The 21,089-nt window shown below is 37.7% G+C and overlaps 1 protein-coding gene across 5 annotated transcripts in view; it reads right to left on the minus strand.

Moving 5' to 3' along the window:
- Nucleotides 1–21,089, minus strand: part of COL24A1 (collagen type XXIV alpha 1 chain) — a 121,531-nt gene that overhangs the window by 33,331 nt on the left and 67,111 nt on the right. For all 5 annotated transcript variants that reach the window (XR_014853747.1, XM_085067994.1, XM_085067993.1 and 2 more), the window contains 10 exons: nucleotides 20,883–20,936; nucleotides 19,787–19,831; nucleotides 11,488–11,541; nucleotides 9,685–9,738; nucleotides 8,276–8,329; nucleotides 7,471–7,524; nucleotides 1,864–1,917; nucleotides 1,533–1,577; nucleotides 1,372–1,416; nucleotides 48–101 (listed from right to left, as the gene is read on the minus strand). Coding sequence is in view for 4 of the 5 variants with exons in the window: in XM_085067994.1 (XP_084924120.1) it covers nucleotides 48–101; nucleotides 1,372–1,416; nucleotides 1,533–1,577; nucleotides 1,864–1,917; nucleotides 7,471–7,524; nucleotides 8,276–8,329; nucleotides 9,685–9,738; nucleotides 11,488–11,541; nucleotides 19,787–19,831; nucleotides 20,883–20,936 (513 nt within the window). In the remaining variant the exon portion in view is untranslated. The remainder of the gene's footprint in view (nucleotides 1–47; nucleotides 102–1,371; nucleotides 1,417–1,532; nucleotides 1,578–1,863; nucleotides 1,918–7,470; nucleotides 7,525–8,275; nucleotides 8,330–9,684; nucleotides 9,739–11,487; nucleotides 11,542–19,786; nucleotides 19,832–20,882; nucleotides 20,937–21,089) is intronic.

Raw genomic sequence — 21,089 nt, forward strand, 5'->3', positions numbered from 1 at the left:
GTATAATACATGGAAAAACTTTGAAGCAGGCAAAAGGATCAACTTACTGGCTCTCCCATTGGTCCCCTATCTCCTGTGGTTCCTGGAGGCCCAAGCAAACCCTGGAAGATTAAAATTAAATAAAAAATCATTGGAAACAAGCTGCTTAATATTCTGAGAACAGCCACCTCCTCTTTTGTTTCTGCTAACACAATAATTAACACAGAAATATCCAAGAAATATGTGCAGCCTTTTTTTCTGGTTGGTATGCATTGACATATCACTGGCTTCTGTGGCAGGTGAGGGAGTCCTGAATAAGTCCTTCCTCAGTTCGTTTTACATACAAATGAATCTTAGCTGAGCAACCATTTACCAGTTCCTTGTAATTCTCCTTAGAACCATGTGCTGCTTGTATGCCCCAACTGCCCTACAAGCTGTATTTTAGATAATCAGTCAGGTTCACAGCACACTTTTCTCTCTGCTCAACCTTTCCAATAGCATTTCTATCTCACACTGCCTTCTAGAAACCTTCTAGCTTTAGGAGTAATAGAGCAGTATCTTTTACTTTGCAGTAAATGTATTATTTCACATCACTTCAGCCTAATGAGATTTTGCTTCATTCATTTCTATGTATATAAATACATCTAAAAGTTCTAGTGAATGAAGAGGAAATGAAAACCTCTTATGTCAAAGGCGAGAGGCAACAAGCTCCTAAATGTGAGCAGAAAAGGAAAGAGAGGTATGGTGACAATATGGTGACAACCAATACTTTGAGTTTCTACTGCAGAACAAAACCACCATGATTACTGCTTTGCTTCTGTTTTTCTGCTTTCTTCTTTGTTGAAAATCCAGTACAATTTGGACTGACTGATAACCTGCTTTGTAAAAAAAAAAGCCTCAAATAGAACACATTAAATTTCCATTCAAAGGAAGGAAGAATTAAAAGGAAGAATTTTCTCCCATACACACAATATACATCTAACACATTTCTACATTTATCCCTACACTGATAACACATTTCTACCCCAAATCTAGCAAAGAATTATTGTTGTATGTCACAATGACTTTCATCCTTAAAACTGCAATAAAACTATAAAAAAAACCAGAAGAAACTTCTAAGACCGCACTGTTAAGCATAATGGCCATTTCTTCTGCTGCAATTTGCTGTCACATTGTATTCTGAGGACCATCATCCGTGACAACACTGGTCTTGTAGTAGGCTAGACCACGCCACTTGCTCTCACGTCTGTCCCCCGTTCTTTGCATGAATAAATGGAAACTGACAGTTTTCCAGCTGCTCTGATGTAGATAAACTTCATCTGAATGTCAAACAAAGGGTGAAATTTTCTGGATTTGTTTTTTTGTAGAAGTACTAGTAAATTTCATACTCACAAGTGTACCCTGATCTCCTCTTTCTCCTGGATTTCCAGCTTTACCCTGGTTAAAGAGAAATATCAAAAGACAATGCTAGCTTCAAGTAATTTCCAAGCACAGCTCAGAAATCAGTAGTTACTATGCTAAAGCTTACTACAAAGACTGGCTCCAATACTTACAATGAGCCCAGGAGCTCCTTTCTTTCCCGGATCACCTCTTTCTCCCTGATAAATAATGAACAACGCATAAATTCTACATACATTTGCTTGGTAAGTTGCATACAGTAACTTTGAGTTTAAATGCTGGGTAACTATGGAAAGTGCAGATTCAAGCTTAGATGTGCTCATACTGTCATAAGGAAGTACCTGGAAAAGGCAGAAATTTGCAAATCTCTTGCATTAAGTGGAACTCTGTGGCTTTTGCCATGATGCGTTGGCATTTGCTTGTTTTCTTTTATCTGTTATGGTCTGCCCCAGTGTTTGATTAGTACTGAGCAATGTAAGCACTCACCTTAATTCCTTCTGTTCCCAGGTCTCCCGGAGGACCATCGAGACCTCTTGGCCCCTGAATATTGAACAAGTGATTTGGAATACTAATTATGCATTAGTTTTGGTTGTCATTAAGGAGATGCTACGTAAGTTTTAGGAGAGGCAAAACATTTTATTAGCAGGAAAACCAATTTGCATTGTATGTCAAGTGTGAAATAAAGCTTCCAAGAATAAAACAAGTTTCTGGTTTGCTGAATTATGAATTTAAGAATAAATATTTTTTGAAAAGTATGTAAACAAAACATTCAGTGTCTCTCTTGGAGCCAGATGACAGGCTGGTATTTTCTGCTCTCTTTTTCATCTACCTTGTACTCATGCAACAGACACGTACTTAGAAGTAACCAATAGATGAACAAAGATAACCTGTTATATTATTGTAGCATAATATAGGAAATGCTTATTGCCAAAACATACAGAATTTTATTATTTAAATAGATTAAAAGGATTGGAAATCAAATCCATTAGCTTACAAGTAAATGAAAAATCCTTAAATAGATTATGAGCAATATGGAAAAGAATATTTTACCCATGCAGACTTAGGAAGTTCTTTCCATAACTGAAAAAACCGTGACTGTTTAGGTATGGAACATTAAATTAAAACCAGTTAATAACAACTTAAAACTAATGGCCACTTCAAAGGAAGAACTAGATAAGTATCAAGACAGGCTCTTGACAGCAGTATGAATTGTGAGGATGAGACATAACAGCTTTCCTGGTGGAGTTTGGGCTGGCATCAGAGGGAGTTAGTAAACTACTATGGCAGTGTCTAGAGGAAAACAATCTCCATTTCTATGGTGAATTTCTGAGTTGTAGAGATCCTTACATCTTGGATCATGGTTTATAGTGGAAGGCATCTAGTCATGACTGATTTTCAGAGTCATAATACTGTTCTAATAGATAATACTAGGGGCTTGTAAAATTTGTTGGAAGCACATCTGATTTAATTTAGATTACTTTCCCTGCAAAAATATCGGTGACTTCCCTATCTCTCTTGAATATTTGGAGAAAAAACATACCAGAATTTGTTCTCTCGGACTTGGACTTACTGATCCATATCAAAAACCTCTCTTGGAACATGTGGTGAACACCTATCCACTTTTCTCTGGAGCAAAAGTGAAAATGGATGACTGGTAAGTCAAGAATAGTGTGTATCCAGAATCATTTAGGCTTTTTCCTGAAATGAAAACCCCCCAGGAACAGGCCTTTCCTGTGAGCTGATACATAATTACAACCCCTGGCAGAGCCAGAAATATCCCATGAGAACTCATCTGTCATCATTTCAGCACTGCTACTTCTGGCCAGAACAAGGAAACACAAAAACCAGAGGAAAAGGAAAAGGAGCAGGCAGGGAAAGCTGACTGAATACTTTTGATACCTCTGTAGTTTGGGACACAGCTTTTGTGAGGCAATCCTTGGGTTAGTCTGGCCACCTTTCTTGTTTTGATATAAGCCAGGAGAGAGCAATTATAGCCATTTTTTGGGCTAGAGAAGAGGCTACAGAAGAAGACACTCTGAATTGCCACATGCCAATCAATGAGAAAGGTCCCAAACCAAAGAATGCTGAAGAGTATGGAAAAAAACCTGTGACTTCAATGCACTCAGAGATCAGAAATAAAACACTAGTAGTGTTTTCAAAGGTGGAGACCTTTACAAAAACATTTCTATTTGGCCTCATGTTAAGATTACGTAATTGGGTAACTCAATTGTTGAATTATTATATAGCATAATTCAAAAGAAAGCTAAACATCTTGATCACAATAATTTCAGGATACTGCTCTGCACTTTTTTCTGTAACTAGTATCTGTAGTACACACAAAATAGGTTGTGATGAAAATTCAAGGCAGATTTAGCAGGTTTATTGTCCCCTGATCTGAAACGTCTCAAATAGGAGGAGAAGGGACAAGAGGATACTGAGATGGGATGAGGACAGGTCATTGATCTGTGGGCATAGAAGGAAGAGAAAGTCAGACAAGACCTGTGCAAGAATCACCTAAGACAACACAGGAAGGCGGAAATTGAGATTGTTGAGCAGTTGCAGAATAGTTTTAGATTTTCTCAGACTTTTTAGACATTGACCTGTCATTTCTCTTTGTGCATTCTCCACAGGGCTGACTAAATGATAGAATCTCAAGATGAAATATTCAAGGAAGAAAAAGGACATGTTTTCATTTTACAGATTTGCGCAATAAAGAATTGTCTTTCTAGGTTTTATCTTCTGTCATTAAGAATTACCAGATAAATTCTTTGAACACTTCTTGCATAATTTTAATTATAAAGAGGATCACAGCTTACAGTTTGAGAAACTGGCCTGTCAGGAGACTACACAAGATTCTCAGTGCATGTTATGCACAAAGCACACCAAAACCTTTCTGGTATTCACACAGATCTCCATTTCAATGGAGTTCACCTTGGCAGCCCATGACAACTGATCTGATCACTAACAGTTAAGTGAAAAAGTCTACCATTTAAAACACCAACCTTTTACTATACAACTTTGAATTGAAAACAAAGTAACAGAAAGCAACATGATCCTCTGGGCCATGCCTGCCTTTAGCCAGCCACAGAACGAAGGGCAGGAATCCAAGGGAAAGGCAATTTAAAAACCTAACAAAAGCACACCATAACATTCCTATAAATAGTATGGTGTGACTCCTTATTGGCACAGATGAATTGGATTGTACAATTTCTTACTATAGCTAGCACAGAATGAGAGATACACTTGATTTGCCTGATGTTATTTAAATTAGGTTGCAATAGAGCTGGGGAGTAAGGCTGCCAAATGATTGCTACTACATTTTTCTTTGGCATAGGTTCAGCTCTAATGTTTCTAAAATGGAACATTTTACATTGAAAACTCTAGGATGATAATCTGAGGGAAAAGTTCATCTAAGAAGGTAAAAAGCACAAATTAACTATTTTTATTCTTTATCATCCTGGCTCCCAAATACCAGAAGAGTGAAAATAACATAAATCTAATATATAGCTACTTCTCTTTTTTGGTAGCTGACATGGAATAATGTCACTGTTGAACTGCTAGCAGAGAGAAGAAGTCCAGGTTCTCAGTGTGGCATAAAGAGATATTTTATTAATTCCAACTTATATAGACTTTCAAAGGTCACCCAGATTGGTCAGTTCAAAACCTCACCCTAGGCCCATTGGCCAGGCCTGAACTGTCCACATCTTGAGAAACTGTTTTAATAACATCCAAACTTTAGCTTTGTTTATAAAACACAGGAAGAAGAGAGAAAGAATTCTAATGGGAAAGGTCTGTGCTAGCCACAGTATAGTATTAGAAAACTAACCAATTTAGTCTCCCCTCCTTTGAAAAATTAAGACAGATAAACACATTCAGCTACTGATGTACCACCAAGCACACTGGAGACTTGTTTCACACAATTTGCACATAATTTGCTGGGTTCCATATTCCCTGCTGTGAGAAGTATGAAAGATATCGTTCATTAAAACCAAACACACACATTCTCAGGCAACTGAGGTTCTTCATGCCAGTACAGACACAGCTGAAGCAGGGGCAACCCTACTGCCTGCTATAAGACATAAGCTGCTGCTGCCTGATCCCAAATTTATAGCAGTTCATTTATGTCATTTATTTCCTTTTTCAAGTCTAAATTTGATCTGCTTTCCAGGAAAGTAAGAGCAGAAAAATTACTTCTTTTGAGCTTTAAAACAGCAAATGCCAATCTGAAGAATACTAACTGCTAAGAATTTTAGCATCTATTGGGAATTTGCTTAGGTCTCACTCATGAAATTAATTGAATAATATAGGACTTCTTCCAAACATGAAGCTACAGTTGTATTAGTCCAAGATCAGGGTATGAACTGAAAGCAGAATCACTCTCTGACATTGTGTTTTACTTCACACATTAGCAAACAAAAACAACAAAAAATCATGCAACAACGACTTCATGGCTGCTTACACTGCCAGGCTTCTAGACGAATGTATTCCTTCTGGTAATGGAAAGAAACTCTTTCTCTTATACATAGATACTCACCCTCAGTGTCATTCTGCCATTGAAGTATCTACAAAATGGTGTTCTCCCTCTCTATTTTCATGAGATTAACACTAAAAAATGAAGTGTAATAAACATTCCACATGATTCTAGCCAACTGCATCAAGTCTCAAGCATGAGCTGAGGAAGCTCCATGCTAGTACTATGCTCATGGCATAGTCCCTGAAACCCCATGAGAGTGAGACATTCCACAGACTCCTATGGAGTCTGCCTTCAGCTGGCCAGAACTCCTGGATGTACTGGAGAGTGAACAGCTGGATACTCTCAGACAGAAGTTAGCTGCTGGATAATCTTGGATGCAAACCCATTGCTAAAAGGTCCAGAATTTATGAAGTGAAGGAATTCTACTCTGTGACAGTGCAGAAGCAGAGGGTCAGTGCTCATAAGACTTCCCACAGATTCCAGCTGCAAAGACAGGACACGTTCTTGTTTCCATACACAGCGAAGGGAAATTTCCATATGCTTCCACTTAACTTCTGTATATGACTGTGGTATGCATTTTTCCGAAGCCTGCCACACAGAGCTCAGGGTTCTGACACTTCTCTTTCTGAATCCAGTGATGACAAACCCCAGGTTTCAGGGCACCTCAGATATTTTCCTTATGTGAGATTCCACTTTTGGTCTGATATTTTGATCTTGAAAGCAGATAAAATTCTCAGTGGCTTCAGTGGGAGTTTGTTCTCAGAGCCTGAAGACCTGGCTCTGTTCTAAGACCCTCTTTCATGAAACATTCCTAGTCATGCTGGGGAGAGGCAAAGGCTTAAACCACAACTCCAAAATGGGACTTTCACAGAGTTTGGGGTATTTCGGATTTATTTTGAGTGATCTTTAATTATAAGCACTGTACTCTGTGATGTGCTGCAAAAATCATAGATGCATATTTATCAGGAATAAATGGAGCTATGAAGACACACTGGTCCAGCCACTGATATGAGTTGAACAAGTCTCACAGGAATCCTGGATATGCTCTCAAACTGCTAGGTAAGCTGAGAGACACTTCACTGATGTGGGCTCTGGATTTGTGTTTTGTTTAAAGTGAAAAAATGATTCCCATTTCCCTGATAAAAATGAAATGGAAATGACAGTCTAACAAGTGGAGGTTTGAGATTCTAGCATATAGTATCTTCTGATATCACTTCTTCCTCTCTCAGAACTGTGTCTGGGTGACTTTGACTGTATTTCCAAGGACATAAATGCAGGTAAAGAAAATAGTCCTTAAAACATTGAAATAGTCCTGCAGTAGTTACAAATGATTACTTTTGCATGTTTATGTATACAGGAAACAGACCAGTGGCCATCTTGGTTCTGAGTTTGCTCTCAGCTGAAACCAAGGGCAAAACCCATTTCACTGTGAGGTGAGGAGAAACCAAGATTCATATTGTCTCCTACATAGAAATCCAAGTATAATCTATCTGATTTCAATACAAGTGAGTTGAGTCCCGAGAACAAAGGAAGCAGCTGTAAATGGGTTAAATTTCAGATCTGTATTTGCAACACGCGACTCTCTGCTCTAAGTAACATAAAGGAGCAACAGTACTTACTCTTCTTCCCTTAGGTCCCTGTGGCCCTGAGGGTCCTCGTGTCCCTGAAGGTCCCTACATGTCAAACAAACTCATTATTCATTGTCTTCTAAACACAGATTTCTGAAAATTACAAGGCTTATGCACCCTGAGGAACAATCAATGCAAGAAATGCAAATCAGTCACTTTCACTCATGGTTCAAATTCAATTAATCATGTTTGTATGATTTATATAGAAAAAAATCAAAATAACAGACTATATGTAACTTTATTCTTACAAAAAAATGATGTGACTGTTGGAAAGATTGCTTCTGTCTATCATCCCAAAATTTTTAAAAGCATCCTGTATTTCAGCAACATTATGTTAAAAAACATGAATATTTTCTGATAAAAAGTCCAGTTTTTTCTGTATTAGAGACCCATAGTAGACAAATTCTAACAATTATACACAGCAAATTAGAATATAATTTATTTTTTATTAACGATGAAAATAAACACATAATGAATATATTTAAATTATATTAGGCGTCAATGAATTAAAAAAATGTCATGCAATTATTAACCATCCTTGAAAAATTCTATTTCCCTTCTTATCTCAGCTGACTGATCTTTAAATGGATGAGTAAACCATATAATTACTTTTCCTGTTTCTCATGGATCATCCTGGCAAAGAGCAAGTGAACACACTCTGTCTGGATGGGTACACTTTTATGACAGTTTTATAGACTGCAGAACAAACTACAAACTATTCTTAGCTTCAGCAAAACAAAAAGACAATTTGAAAATAGTACATTTTATTCAAACCAAAGCACCCCTCTATACCTACAGGTAATCCTTCTGGCCCCACAGGTCCAGGGCCTCCTGGAGGTCCTGGATAGCCCTAGAATTAAAATAAACATAGAAAAGATAGAACATCTTCATGTAAATCGTTATTATAGCAACAGTAATAAAGCCAGTTACTTACCTGAATAACTGGATGTAACCTAATAAAATATTTAATTTTGCAAAATTTATTCCCAAAATTTTGTTTGAAAACTAGATGCTTAATTGGATATATCCCAGTAACCACTAAAGCAACCTAGGAACTTTTCCCACACACAGGCACTAGCTGGCAGGGATGTACTGAAACAAAAGATGCTGAGTTCTAAATGAATTTCAAACTCCTCTCAAGAAGGTTGTGACAGTGGGAACAAAAAGTGGACACATCCTGGTGTGGGCAGAACTGGCCAAGACCAAATGCCAAGAACAAATCTTCTCTGAGGACTACAATGACTTACTACTGGGAAAGGTTCTCTCTGCTATGATTTAAGTGGATTTACCTATGGCAATAAACATTAATAATAGTCAAAAAACCCAGTTGATAAGACTGGATATAATATCAATAAATCCTTTTTTATTAATCTCCCTTATAAGATTTTTTTCCTGGATCAAAAGCTGCAGGTTGAAGGTAAATTTAGATTAGACAGACTTAATGAAGCACAGAATGCTTCAAAAATCATTGGCTCTGCATGGATCATTAAGCTGGTCTGTAGCCTGAGGGTCCTTGATCTCTTCTTTGCCAACAGATGCCCAAAGAGTAATTACTGCAAATGTGTAATGATATCCTTGTCCATGACAGGAACATCACCCACTGCACCATGCTGGGGCCCACAGCTGCAGTTTTTGTGTAAGGCCATTGAGATTTCAGCCCTGCCAACCACATCAGTGTTAGAGGATGCAGCATCTACTACATAACACATAAATTCCCTGTCATCTCCTTGCAGTCAAACTTTCAGTGCTCTCTCTACATTCTGGAGCTTTCACAGTGTTTGCAAGCACACACAACCAAGCCTTAAGCTTAACCTTTTCCAGAGAACTTCAAGAAGAGCGTGGCCATGGGCACATCTGTACCCCAGCACACCAACATGTCAGTGACCTCTGGGCTGTGCAGTGCTGCATGAAGTGCTGTGTCTTGCTTGATTTTACTTTCTCTCCTTTTAATTTATTAAGGCTGCTTAGACTAATTTTTCGAAATGGCAGTTGCTCTGCTGTTTCATTCAGCAGATCATTTTGCAATATCGCTGCCACAGAGGGAAAGAGCTTTTAAATGAAACTTTGTAGGAACTATGCATCGTAAATACTACCCTTTCCCTTAAGGCCTGCACATCCAGAAGGGTGAGAAGTTATTACTGTTTTAGAGACTACAGTGCCTTTATAAGTAACATAATTGTGGATTGTACATTACTTATAACTTACCATTACACCTTTTTCTCCAGGAGGACCTACAGGTCCTGGACTGCCTCGCTCTCCCTTTAACAACAAAAAAAAGAAGAAAAAGAGAATAACATTAAATATTCTTTCCCTGACTTTTTCCATGTCCCATGAGCATACCTGGCAGTGCATAACACTATTGGTTTAGAGATTACCCTTCAGAAACACTGCAGAGACCTTTTATAACTTTTTTTTTCATTTCTGCATTCCTTCCTCCTACAAATTTATCTATCTTTTGAAAAAACTATAAAACTGAGTTTCTGTCTTCTCTTTTAGTAGAAGACTAAAGAAGAGGTTTGATACTACACCAGTCTCTGAGACCTGCTGCTAGAAGATCCATTTTCTCTCTGTTGGATGCATCGTATTTATAGTATGTTCCTTAATCCATAAAATTCACAACAGCAAACAAAGAAAAAAGAAAATTATGCTTCTCTGTCCCCCTTTTCTTCAGCATGCATTAGGAAAGCACAGATCTAAATGGAAGGCCAACCCTTCAACGGCTGTTGAAGACGTTTGAGTAGGGGAAGCAGGAAGGGTCCCTTCCTTTCTGGTTTTACATACCTTTTCACCTTCCATTCATATTACATCCAGCCCAAATATCAGATATAGCTGTAAATTATCTTCAAAAGATTCCACTTTTATTACAGATAGTACACATGACATAGTAGTAAACACTATAATTTTATATTGCATACTGCAATTATGCTGGAAATATGTTTGCTATTTAAGTTCACATAGAATGTTTACCTTGTACAACTTAATCCATGAGAGAGGAAGGCAAATTCTACAGAAACAGCATAGCAGTGACAATTATTGCATGATGAAGAAGCTTCCTTCCATTTGCTGATGATAAATTAATTAGTCTTTTACTGCCTTTCCCCTCCTAGCTATACCAGGAACAGTGTCACAAGGTAACCTTTGTTGGGACAAGTGTAATTATGAACAAGAATACTTTGACATGAAATTCCAAGATTATATTATGATTAAAACCATATAAGGTTTGTCTAAATTTTAGTTTTAACAAGCAGTGCTTTCAACTGATGTATGTCCTTACACAGATTATATAAATTATAATCAGATTTTCATGGAAGTTCTAATAGTAGATTAAGACTTTCTCAATAAAATATTTAAGTAGCAGACACCAGTCTAGGTGAAATAATTCAGCCCTGCAGGAACGAAATACAAATGGTGCTGCACCATTCTGACATACAATTATGTTTTTATCATAATTGAAGCTGACAAGAAATCCAGTAATAGTTTCCTGTTTTTCAGTTTTAAAATACTTCACCTAAATAAAACCATGTCAACTACACTTAAGCTATTTATACTGTTCTAGTCATGTTGAGTTTGCCAAACTTTGCTTTCATAAACACAACTGTTGCTGCACAGCAGACAAAACTCAGTCTTGTCTTTTTTATTCAGTTAATGCATACAGCCAAATTTTACATTTCTACTTTTGTCTTCATCATGTAGCAGTGCAAAGCCAGTGACTAATGTATAAAACAAGTATAATTTATGCCAGTTTCTCTGAAACAATAGCAGTGTATAATAAAGTGATATAAGTAAGATATCAAATCTATCAACTCTAAATTAACTGTGAAGTAAAATCAAGGATATCAGATACATACCTCAAATAACAACATCTGGATTACCAGTTATTACACCCCTATGCTCTGAAATAGCTACGAGAATATTAGCTCTGATGGTGGTTAGTAAATGATCTCTCACCAGTATTTTACCTCCCCAATGGTTTTCAAAGCTGCTGAGTAGTCAGGGACATTATTATACCTTTTCACCAAGGCTTCCAGATGGCCCAGCTTCTCCAGGTAAGCCAGCTGATCCCTGTATAAAAAGAAAGCAGACTTTTACTTGCATGATGTCAATAGTACATGGTCAGCAGCTCTCCAGCACCAGAGCAGGGCCCATTTCTCTGTTCCAGAGAACTCCATGCCCATCTAAGGGCACCTGTGGGAAAGTGAGGGCTGTACGAGGTCACCTGGCTCACAGACCATGCAGAAGGAGCACTGCATCGAGACACACCCACAGGAAATAGCTACTGCCAGAAGGGAAATTACATTCATTTCATCACAATACTACCCTACCACCTCAGATCTGCCACTGAGCTCAACCTTGCGCTGCTAAAAGCTTTGCAAATGTACAATTAAGGGTGATAATAGCGCTGCTAGCACTTCAGTCTGACCACAGATTTCAAAGGGAATAAAAATTCAGTGGAACAAAGTAAAATGCAGTCAAAACAAAAATTATATTGGATCAGGTGTTGTCAGAATTTTCCCTTCGAGAGTAGTAGCCCGAAACAGCTTTGATGTCAGAGAATCAGAGCCTTTCAGGCATTCAAAAATTAAATAATTCTCTTCTGAGGCTCTGATGAATTTTCACTGGATAGAACAAGTACCACCACATGGGATGGGAAACATGACAGGAAGTACTTTTAAAAACCTTATTCCCAGTGCTTACAATACCTGATTTATTATGAAACCTAAAAGAAAAAGAAATTATAGTGGAAGGTTCCAACTGAGAAAAATATGGCACATTGAGCTAGAAGAAAAAGCACTAAGTGCCCAGAGTACATTGCATGACTGCTCTTGGGACATGGCAGAAATGTAGACGCTCCCAGTAGTGTTGTAATACACAACTGTACAATGTCTGTAACACTTTAAAAAGAAAAAAAAGTAAACTATGTCAATTCACACATTGGCATTGCCATCTCTATGTGTGTAGGAAGGAACTAGCATTAGTAGCACTACACTGGCATTGAAGTGTGATTTAAAAAGAAACATTACTTTTTAAAAATAAAAATTCAACCTTTATCTGAATAATTTGAATACAGTTCAGCCTCAAGTACTTTAACAGAACAGGTGCAAAGTAAGTAGAGATTTTATGATTACTTGTTCTCTTGGACTGCTAACTACTCTGGAAATCCCACAGTTTAAATATATTGCAATGAGCCATTGATACAGCTGCCTTTGAGGCTGACAATACTGGCACAAATTACTTTATGGAAGGAACTAAAGAGATAAACAGGCATCTCTATGGCAGCTGGACTGATATACTATGTGTGGGAACTTGTGTATTATATGTCAGAACTGAGATGTATCTTGGCTTGGCAACAGCCGCAGATTGGTCCTGGTGATATTGACGTCACTGGCAGCAATGAGGGACTTGTGATGAACTCTGAGAGTGAGAGCTCCCTGTCAGAGCCAACAGCAGGCCTCAGTAGCAGGTAGAAATCTGTGAGACAAAGAATTACCCTGTACTCTTGCTTATCAAGGTAGGAGGTGTGGAGGTACGGTTTCAAAATGCTACAGACTAATCACTTTGATTCCCTCATTCCAGAAAGAACAGAAGACATAATTAGAGCCAAGGTGAAACTCAGACCTATTCTCTTTCCACAGAGACACTCCTGATCTCCCAGCCAATGCCACGCTGTCTACAGGACTAAAGACACTGATCAGAAAGATGGGGAGCTGTGCCTTGCCCCAGCAGAGAACCATTTAATATACAGTCTCTGATCAAGTTCTCTTTTCAATTCAGAAGTTCTGTCTTCCTGACTTGGTTGCTCCAGGCTGAAAGAGCAGGAAAGACAAGGAAGCAGTGACTGTGAATGTGCTGTTGTATTCCCTAGCACATTAGGGCAAGCCTACGGCACCCTCCAGAGTGAGGACAGAAGCTGTCTGTTAAATAGAACATTTCCTATACATTGGCTATTCCTCAAGAGTACGTAAGTAAAGAAAATTTACAGCAAAAGCACAAAGAAGGTTGATACAGAAGATGTAAAAGAAACTTGGCATAACTGGAATTGGATATGTATGGAAAGCAAAACAATCCTGAAGATGACTAGACATAAAGCCAGTGAAATGCTAAAAGCAACAGGGATTTCAGAAGGTATGAAGGGGAAAGAAGTTCATGACAGGTTAACTACATGCTCTTCCACCCCTCAATTCAAAACAGACATCAAGTGTCTGAGACTGAGAAAATGCTAGGGCTGGTATGTACAGAGGCAAGTGGGCCAAAAAAGTTACTTAGGAATATAACTTTGGATCTTCAAACAGTTGGTAGCATTCAGTGAAAAGAAAGTACAGAGAGCAAAACATCTTGTTCTATCAACATATTAGCCATAAAATGATGTTTTCCCTACAGACATTCTGTAAGATCATGTGGCTCTTAAAATCCCACATTTGGACTGGCTTGTTAGAAAGACCAGCCACTAGGACTGGATTGAGATTTCCACTCTCTCTCCATCTTATTTAAGAGAACGAATACAGTCCAAAGCAGATTTGTTGAATCAATGTCTTCCAGCATCCCTTCAATCCTCTGGGGAGCAGTGGTGGATTCCAAATATAAAATTGAATGTATTAGAAAACAAAAAAGCGAAGCAAAAAAATCCTGAACTGTTGAAAAAAAGAAATTAGCAATTTATTAAAAAATAGTCATCAACTTTCATTTACAGGGACTTGTGTAAAAGTCTCCAGTGACAATAACAACATAATAACAGCATTTTAGAAGCCTTCTTGACAGGAGCATTTTGTGGAAAATGAATCAGGGACCAGATCTCACAACTAACACATGCCTGAGAAAGACAAAAACATCTTGCCAGGGCATATGCTCCGTGTTAGAAACTGGATTGTAGTTGAATAATTGAAAACACATTGTACCTTTTATGCAAACCCAAGTACGGAGTAATCCATTGAAAAACCTGGTAGTGAGAAATGAATATACAGCCAGTTCCAAACATTCCCATGGCAGCAGTTACCTGCCAGGTTGTACATTGATGTGTTCTTCTGTGATAATTGAAAATTTTCCAATCCAATATTATTTCACTTACAGTTCAGCATTCTCAAACATTTTTATTCAACAGTCCTTTAATGAGATGACATAGTAAATTTAAAATATTATCTTGCCACAATAACATTTTTCTATTAATTTTCTGTCTGTTGAGAAAGTTACTCAGTAATCAGCCAGAGGCTATAACCTGAGTGAAAATCTGTGATTTGCTGTTGCCAGTGAAGGAAGTGAATAAGCACAGAGATGCACTATATTTGTACCTTGCAGCTGATATTTTGCTCAATTCTTTAAAGGAGTCAAAAATTCAACTACCTGAATATTTGGAAGGCAAAAATGTACTGGTACCAATTGCTTAATCTACAGCAGTTTTAAGAAAGGAAAAAATGGGCTAAATTTTGCTTCCAGAGGCACCAGTGTAAAGTAGGGTAATTCTGTTTGATAGCACTTGTAGAGGAATGCTTGCATTTAAAAGAAGCTACCTGACAAAGTGGCAGCAGGATGTGCTCACTGGCAAAACCTTGGAAGGTAAGCTGCAGATAACACGTGCAGGTGCTGTTCTCTAGCTGAAACCAAATGATAAGAAGAACCACTAGTAAAAAATCCTTCAAGAAAAATGAGCAACTGTTTGATAAAGCTAACCTCTAGATACTGTAACCTCTTTCCCTGCAGGAATTATAGTATATCAGGTCACACAGGGTAAAAACAAGAAGCACAACATAAGATGCAGAAGTATCATTACCATTCAGTGTTAAGTCTTTCAAAGAACTTAAAATAATCTCTATCCAACTGGTTTCTAAAGCAGCTGAAGCAGTTCCTTCTTTGGAAGCCCTTGGCAATGCCCCATGCATTCACCAGACTTTGAAAAAAACCACTTTCTTCAATTGATTTATCTTTTGGCCTATGGTTTAAAATTCTCTTTTGTATTTCCCTAAAGCCCAGACTTTTCAGGATAATTCAAAGAACTCTCTTGAGCATCCTGAACACATCAGTTAAAGTTCACTTAATCTTTTCTTCAAGTGAAAGGAATTGCAGTTTCCATTATCCCTGAATTATGCATCCCTGGTGCCTAATGCAGCTAATTTTTACCTCTCTGAAAGATGTGGTAATTGCTTTACAGTAATCCTTCCCAAAAACAACTCAGCTGTAAGGCACATGGCCTGACTGCAGTGTTTTCTTGCTGTTCACAGACTCTTGCAGCCTGACCATTTGCAGCCTGTTCTGGAGCTGCCATTAGCAGCCTGAACATCACTGGTTTTCCTTTGCTGCACTGTAAGGTTTTTTTTTTTTTTTCATGGCAAAGCACTTTTTATTTCAGCTTGGTTTCCTTCTGTTGTTTTAAAAAGCATTTGCAACCAGGAAAATTTGCTGACATGTAATTTCTGAAGATTATTTTTCCAGGATTTGCGTTCATGAACTCTGCCTTTTGACACCAGTTGCACATACTGCAGCTGACAGTGCTGCCCTTGTACTCTGTCTCAATGTGTGTATAGATGTCAGTGATTTCTAATTCAGAATTGTACAGGCTGAATTTCTTTAATTGGGTGTGACAAGGAGAAATAAGAATTAGCTTGCATCTAGTTACTGAGAGTGGCACAGCCTGGGTAAACACTAGCATTATCAAACACTAAAGCAATCCTGGAACTGTTTCAAGTTCAGATTAGTTGAATTTTGTGCCATAAAAGCCGAGCAGTGAATAATTTTCTTAAATCATCCCTGATATTTTAACAAAAAAAATCATTTGTATGAGATGCTTGAAGTTTGTTTCAAATATTTGCTCTCCATCACTGAACAGTATCTTACCTAAGCATAAAAAATCCAGTTGCACATGTCAGCAAAGTCAGATTTTCCTCCCCCGAAATATAAGGGGAATTATCTCAGTAGCTGAAGGGGTTGTTTCTTTTGCCATGTCTTCCAAAAGATTTTGTCTCTTCAGCAGTGTACCTTTGCTCTGCCTGCTGTTCCCTTACTTCTCATTATCTTAACCAATCCCTTTTCAATCGGACCTGATGGTCCTGCAGTAAACCAAATATCCTGCAACAAGGAACAGCTGCTAGATTCTAGCACAGCTCTGGGCTCTGCTGAACCAAGCAGCCCCATCTGAACCTGCCTCCCTCCCCCTTTAAACAAACACAAAGTATGTTGTAGCCAGAGAAACAGTTTTTGTTGTAAGACTTGGTTAAGGAATTATGTGTGAAGTCTGACTTTAAGCACATTCCTGATCTACTCTTAACTGTGTGTCATTTAAGCTTATGAGCACAGTGAACATTTTATAAATTTGATCTACTCTGTTTCCACAGTGGACAAGCATACAGAAATACTTTGGCAGAAATGTGCTCTGAAGAATCAGCAGCTTAATGTGACCTAAGAAATGTTGGATACTGTGGCTTCTAGCCTATTGACAGAGCTGTACTTCAGCACATATAGCACCTTGCTAGACTCAACAACCAAGTGTTATAGTCCAATCTCCTACTGTTGAAACTTCCCTGCTTGTGCAGAGTTGCCATCTGTACTTTTCTAAGCAGATATTAAGCAGGACCTGGGAATCCTGATAGAGAAAGGAATAACTATTTTGGTACCTCAAACAGCAGTGGCAGACGTTTTAGTGAAAGACAGGAGATACATTATACCAGCAAAAGTAAGACAATTGAAAGAAACAGAAGAAAAATATTGGTGCAACCCTGTGGTATCAATAGCAGACAGGCACATGTGGCCATGGCATAATTTGCTATGAATTCAGCATTTACAGGATTTATTATTGCAAAATTGGTTCTTTGGACAGCTTATTCAGGAAATGCACTCGTTATCATTTGGAAAACTGGAATGCTGTGATGGATTCCCCATTGCTAAAAAACATCATATATTTTAACCATGGGCTTAAAAATATGTCTTATATCCTGTAATTTGAAGAAGTCTGTCAATAGAGATAATGAGTAAACAGAAAACCAGAGACAAGCCAAAGAAGGAGGTTGGTGGGGTTGTGGTGCAGAAGGGATGCACAGAATTTTTTAGACATTGGACTTTTTATCAACATTTCAGCAATTTCTTTTTCCCTTTGCCTTTATTATTAAAGAGTACAATAATTGCACATTGCTTACTGCTACTTGTACAATTCCTCTTTGTAATTAGTGTCACCGAGCATCTGGTAACACACAAACTCCCCAAGGCATCAGTAAGGACCAATGCCTTACTCCATACCTTTTTTTGACTCCTTCTCAAAATCTGTCCCAGCGGTTGGTAGCACTTGTACTTTGCTCTTTTACTTTGTCTTCTGTTTTTCAAACTTTTTGTTTGTGTGTGGCATGTGTGATTCCAGAGATGTCCTCATGCCACCAGAGCCAATACCGAAGAACAGGGAGTGGATTTATCTGTGAATTAAGAAGTTTATATTCTATGTGCACGCCAAGGGAAAGAGAAATTACTTGTTACAAACAGAAGCTGTTGAGAAGCTGGAAGTAAAACCTGCGTCCAAAGCCTACAGAAGTGAATATTTTGCATCAAGACTCACATCTGGAAAAGCACTTTATGCGTATGAGAAAAAACATGCTCTTCCTGTTAGTACTTTTCAATTTATTTTTTTTTTAAACTTAACTGTTACAGACTTCAGTAGTGAATAAGGTGAAGGAAAGAGGTTTTGAAGGGCCTGAGAGTTGAGTGTGCTTGTGTGTCCTCTTGGTGTTTCACCATTGGCCTTAATGACAACATAATATGCATTATCCTCCTCAAGATCATGTAGTGGGTACTCTGCTGCCAGACAATGCAAAGGTAATGCAAAGATAGGATCAAGGGCCTATGAAGCTCATTTGATTAAAATCCATGTACATAAAGCAGAAGACATTCTACAATCCACCGGTAAAAATGAAGGATATTTATCAATAACTTAGAAACTATTTCAGTTTTCAGATATCGTGTGCGATCCTGTAGCACATGCAAATTCTCCAAATATCATGTGGGAAATGGTAATTAATGATTGGCCATAATTATCTTTGTAACACTATAACAGGGCTGCATCATCCCCTTGTTTGGCATAGAAAATATTATTTCAGTAGTAACCAACCATTTGATGAGTTGCCTGAAGTACATCTGCTTGGTATTTGCAGACAACAGGGAGTTAACTCTGACTCTAACTACCAACTAAGGTGAACAGAGTTTATGTGAGTAGTACAGGACTAAGCCCAAACCAGTGTGTGATGTCTCTCCTCAGCATATATTAACTCTAGAAATAAAATCAATTTAGTCATGTTCTACACAACATTTGGGTAACTCAGGCATGGGCCAACAAGCTCACATCTGCTCATAAATCCCATACAAATGTTAAAAATACAAAAGGGCAGGGGATGAAATTAAGTAGAGAGAATTTGAAGGTGGTATATTTAAATGACAATTATCAATGAGAAAAGGACCTACAGTGGAAGAACTGAGAGAACTAATGCCTTTAAAAAAAAGGATAGGAGACCGTGGATCTCAAACCGAGTAACAACACACTACTGTAAGAGTGAGCACATCTATGCAAGAAGTAGGCTTGTAAGAAGCAGTATTTCCTTTCTCTCAGTATTCTGAACAGCTTGGGCAGTAAGCTGGCTTCAGAGATGTTTGGATGAATTGGAAACAGACTACAGGGGAGTTAGAATGTGACTTAAATTATCTCAAAAACATGACAGGCTAATTGAATTGGGACTGTTAAGCCTGAAAAGAAAGAATGAAAGAGGCACAGAATAACAACCATCACATGTAAAATGCTGTTTCCAGCAGAAAGGAATCAGGTTACACAACTGGAAGAACTTTTCAAAAAATAGAGAAGCCCTGGTCTTGGAGCTTTTTAGTAACCAGTTAGACAAACATTTGTCAGAAATTATGGAAAGATAAAAGATCCTGCCTAGGCAGAAGAGGATGGACTACATGTCACCACAGGGTCACCTTGTGATTTTATGGAGGGTAGACAGAACAAGCCTGCAAAATACATCTCAGGCTAAATTTAGCCTCTCAAATGATTTAACTGGGAAAGGATCACTTGTTCACTTACACGGACGTGCCTTGGAAAATCCCTACAACCACCTGCAATATTCACACAACATGTTGGGAAAAAAAGCAGAATTAATTCTGGAAAATGCTTAAAATGTGAAATTTCTTTAAATAGGATAAATCTGAAAGACCACAAAGCTATAGCTGACATACTAGAGCTTCAAATACAGGTAAACTTCATCAGCTGATGCCTGCAACAAATTATTCATTCACGCTCAAATAAAAAAGAACTAAAAATCAAATCAGAAAGAGAATTTAGGCTTACTGCTTCACCAGTTTTTCCAAGGTTTCCTTGGTCTCCTTGTTCTCCCTGTTAAATGCAGAAAACAGATGATGTAGTTCACTAGAAAAGTAATTTCTTTCATATGTGTATTTTAAAGTCCTCTGTTTTCCTAGGAGCCTCTTTATTTTCTAAATTACATCTGCCAATTAAAACTTCAAAAGCTAAAATTAAGTAATAAAAAAATTGTCAGTGGCTAATTTTGATTTTGTAAAATGATATCCGAATGTATTAAGAATTTGCCAGAAAAAAAACAAAACCAACTATCAATTAATTGCTCACAATGCACATTAAGTCAGCAAATACTACAAATAATTACTCAATTTTTATTCGAAGTTTCATTTCAGCAAATTTCCTTCACTGCTTCAAAGATAAATGTTGCCTGTACACTTTATTGATAACTGCAATTTTGTTATGAAATACTAGGAAAATTGACATTTGAATGACATTTTAACAAACTTCTCCCCCTCCCCGCAAAATCTTGAAACTGTTGTTAAGTATGTGTTAATCCTGTTCTCCATAATAATGCTGTTACATAACTGGAACATTTTCATGTGTATTTTACAGGTGGAAGCTGGGTGTATAAGCACGATTGATTATCTGACTATGGCTATAACCTCAGTTATTTAATAATTGATGAACAGTTATTTGCATACTGTTTATGCAGATTGCAGCTCACCACTGGGAAATTCTGCTGCCAAGGAATTTTGGCAGTTTAAAATCCTCTTTTGAACTGCAGCACTTCATCTCATCCCCATTCACAATGCCAAAATCCTGCCAGTGTAGGAACTGCCCTGAGTTCCTTGTTGTCCCTGGTCCAGGCATTCCCACAGTCCCAGGCAGTTAGATGTCATTTTAGCAGGAGTAGTCTTTGCTCACACATCCCTGTCTCCTAGAACTGCATCATTTTCTTCTTTTGTAAAATGGGATCTTGCAAGAAAGCAGAATCATCAGTATGATACATATTTATATTCTCTGGAAGCAAGTGTACTTGTACCCTTTCACTTGTATGTCAGTGTAAATAGCAGTGTATAACCCTACTCCAAACACATTCCATTTCATCCATAAAACTTTCACTTACCTTTAAACCTTCTGGTCCAGGATCACCTATATAACCTTTCTGTCCTGGCTTTCCCTAAAATAAGGGTTAGAATAAAATATTGTAAACATTTTATTTCAAAAAGATAATTTAAACTCAATTTATCTATTTGTCAAAATAGGTGCACTAAAAATGTACAGTTTAGTAATATTTAATGCAAAAAATTTGAAGCAAGTGTATTTAGAAATC

Source organism: Lichenostomus cassidix, chromosome 8 (genome assembly GCF_008360975.1).
Source record: "Lichenostomus cassidix isolate B80296 chromosome 8, HeHo_3.0, whole genome shotgun sequence".
NCBI classification, from domain to species: domain Eukaryota; kingdom Metazoa; phylum Chordata; class Aves; order Passeriformes; family Meliphagidae; genus Lichenostomus; species Lichenostomus cassidix.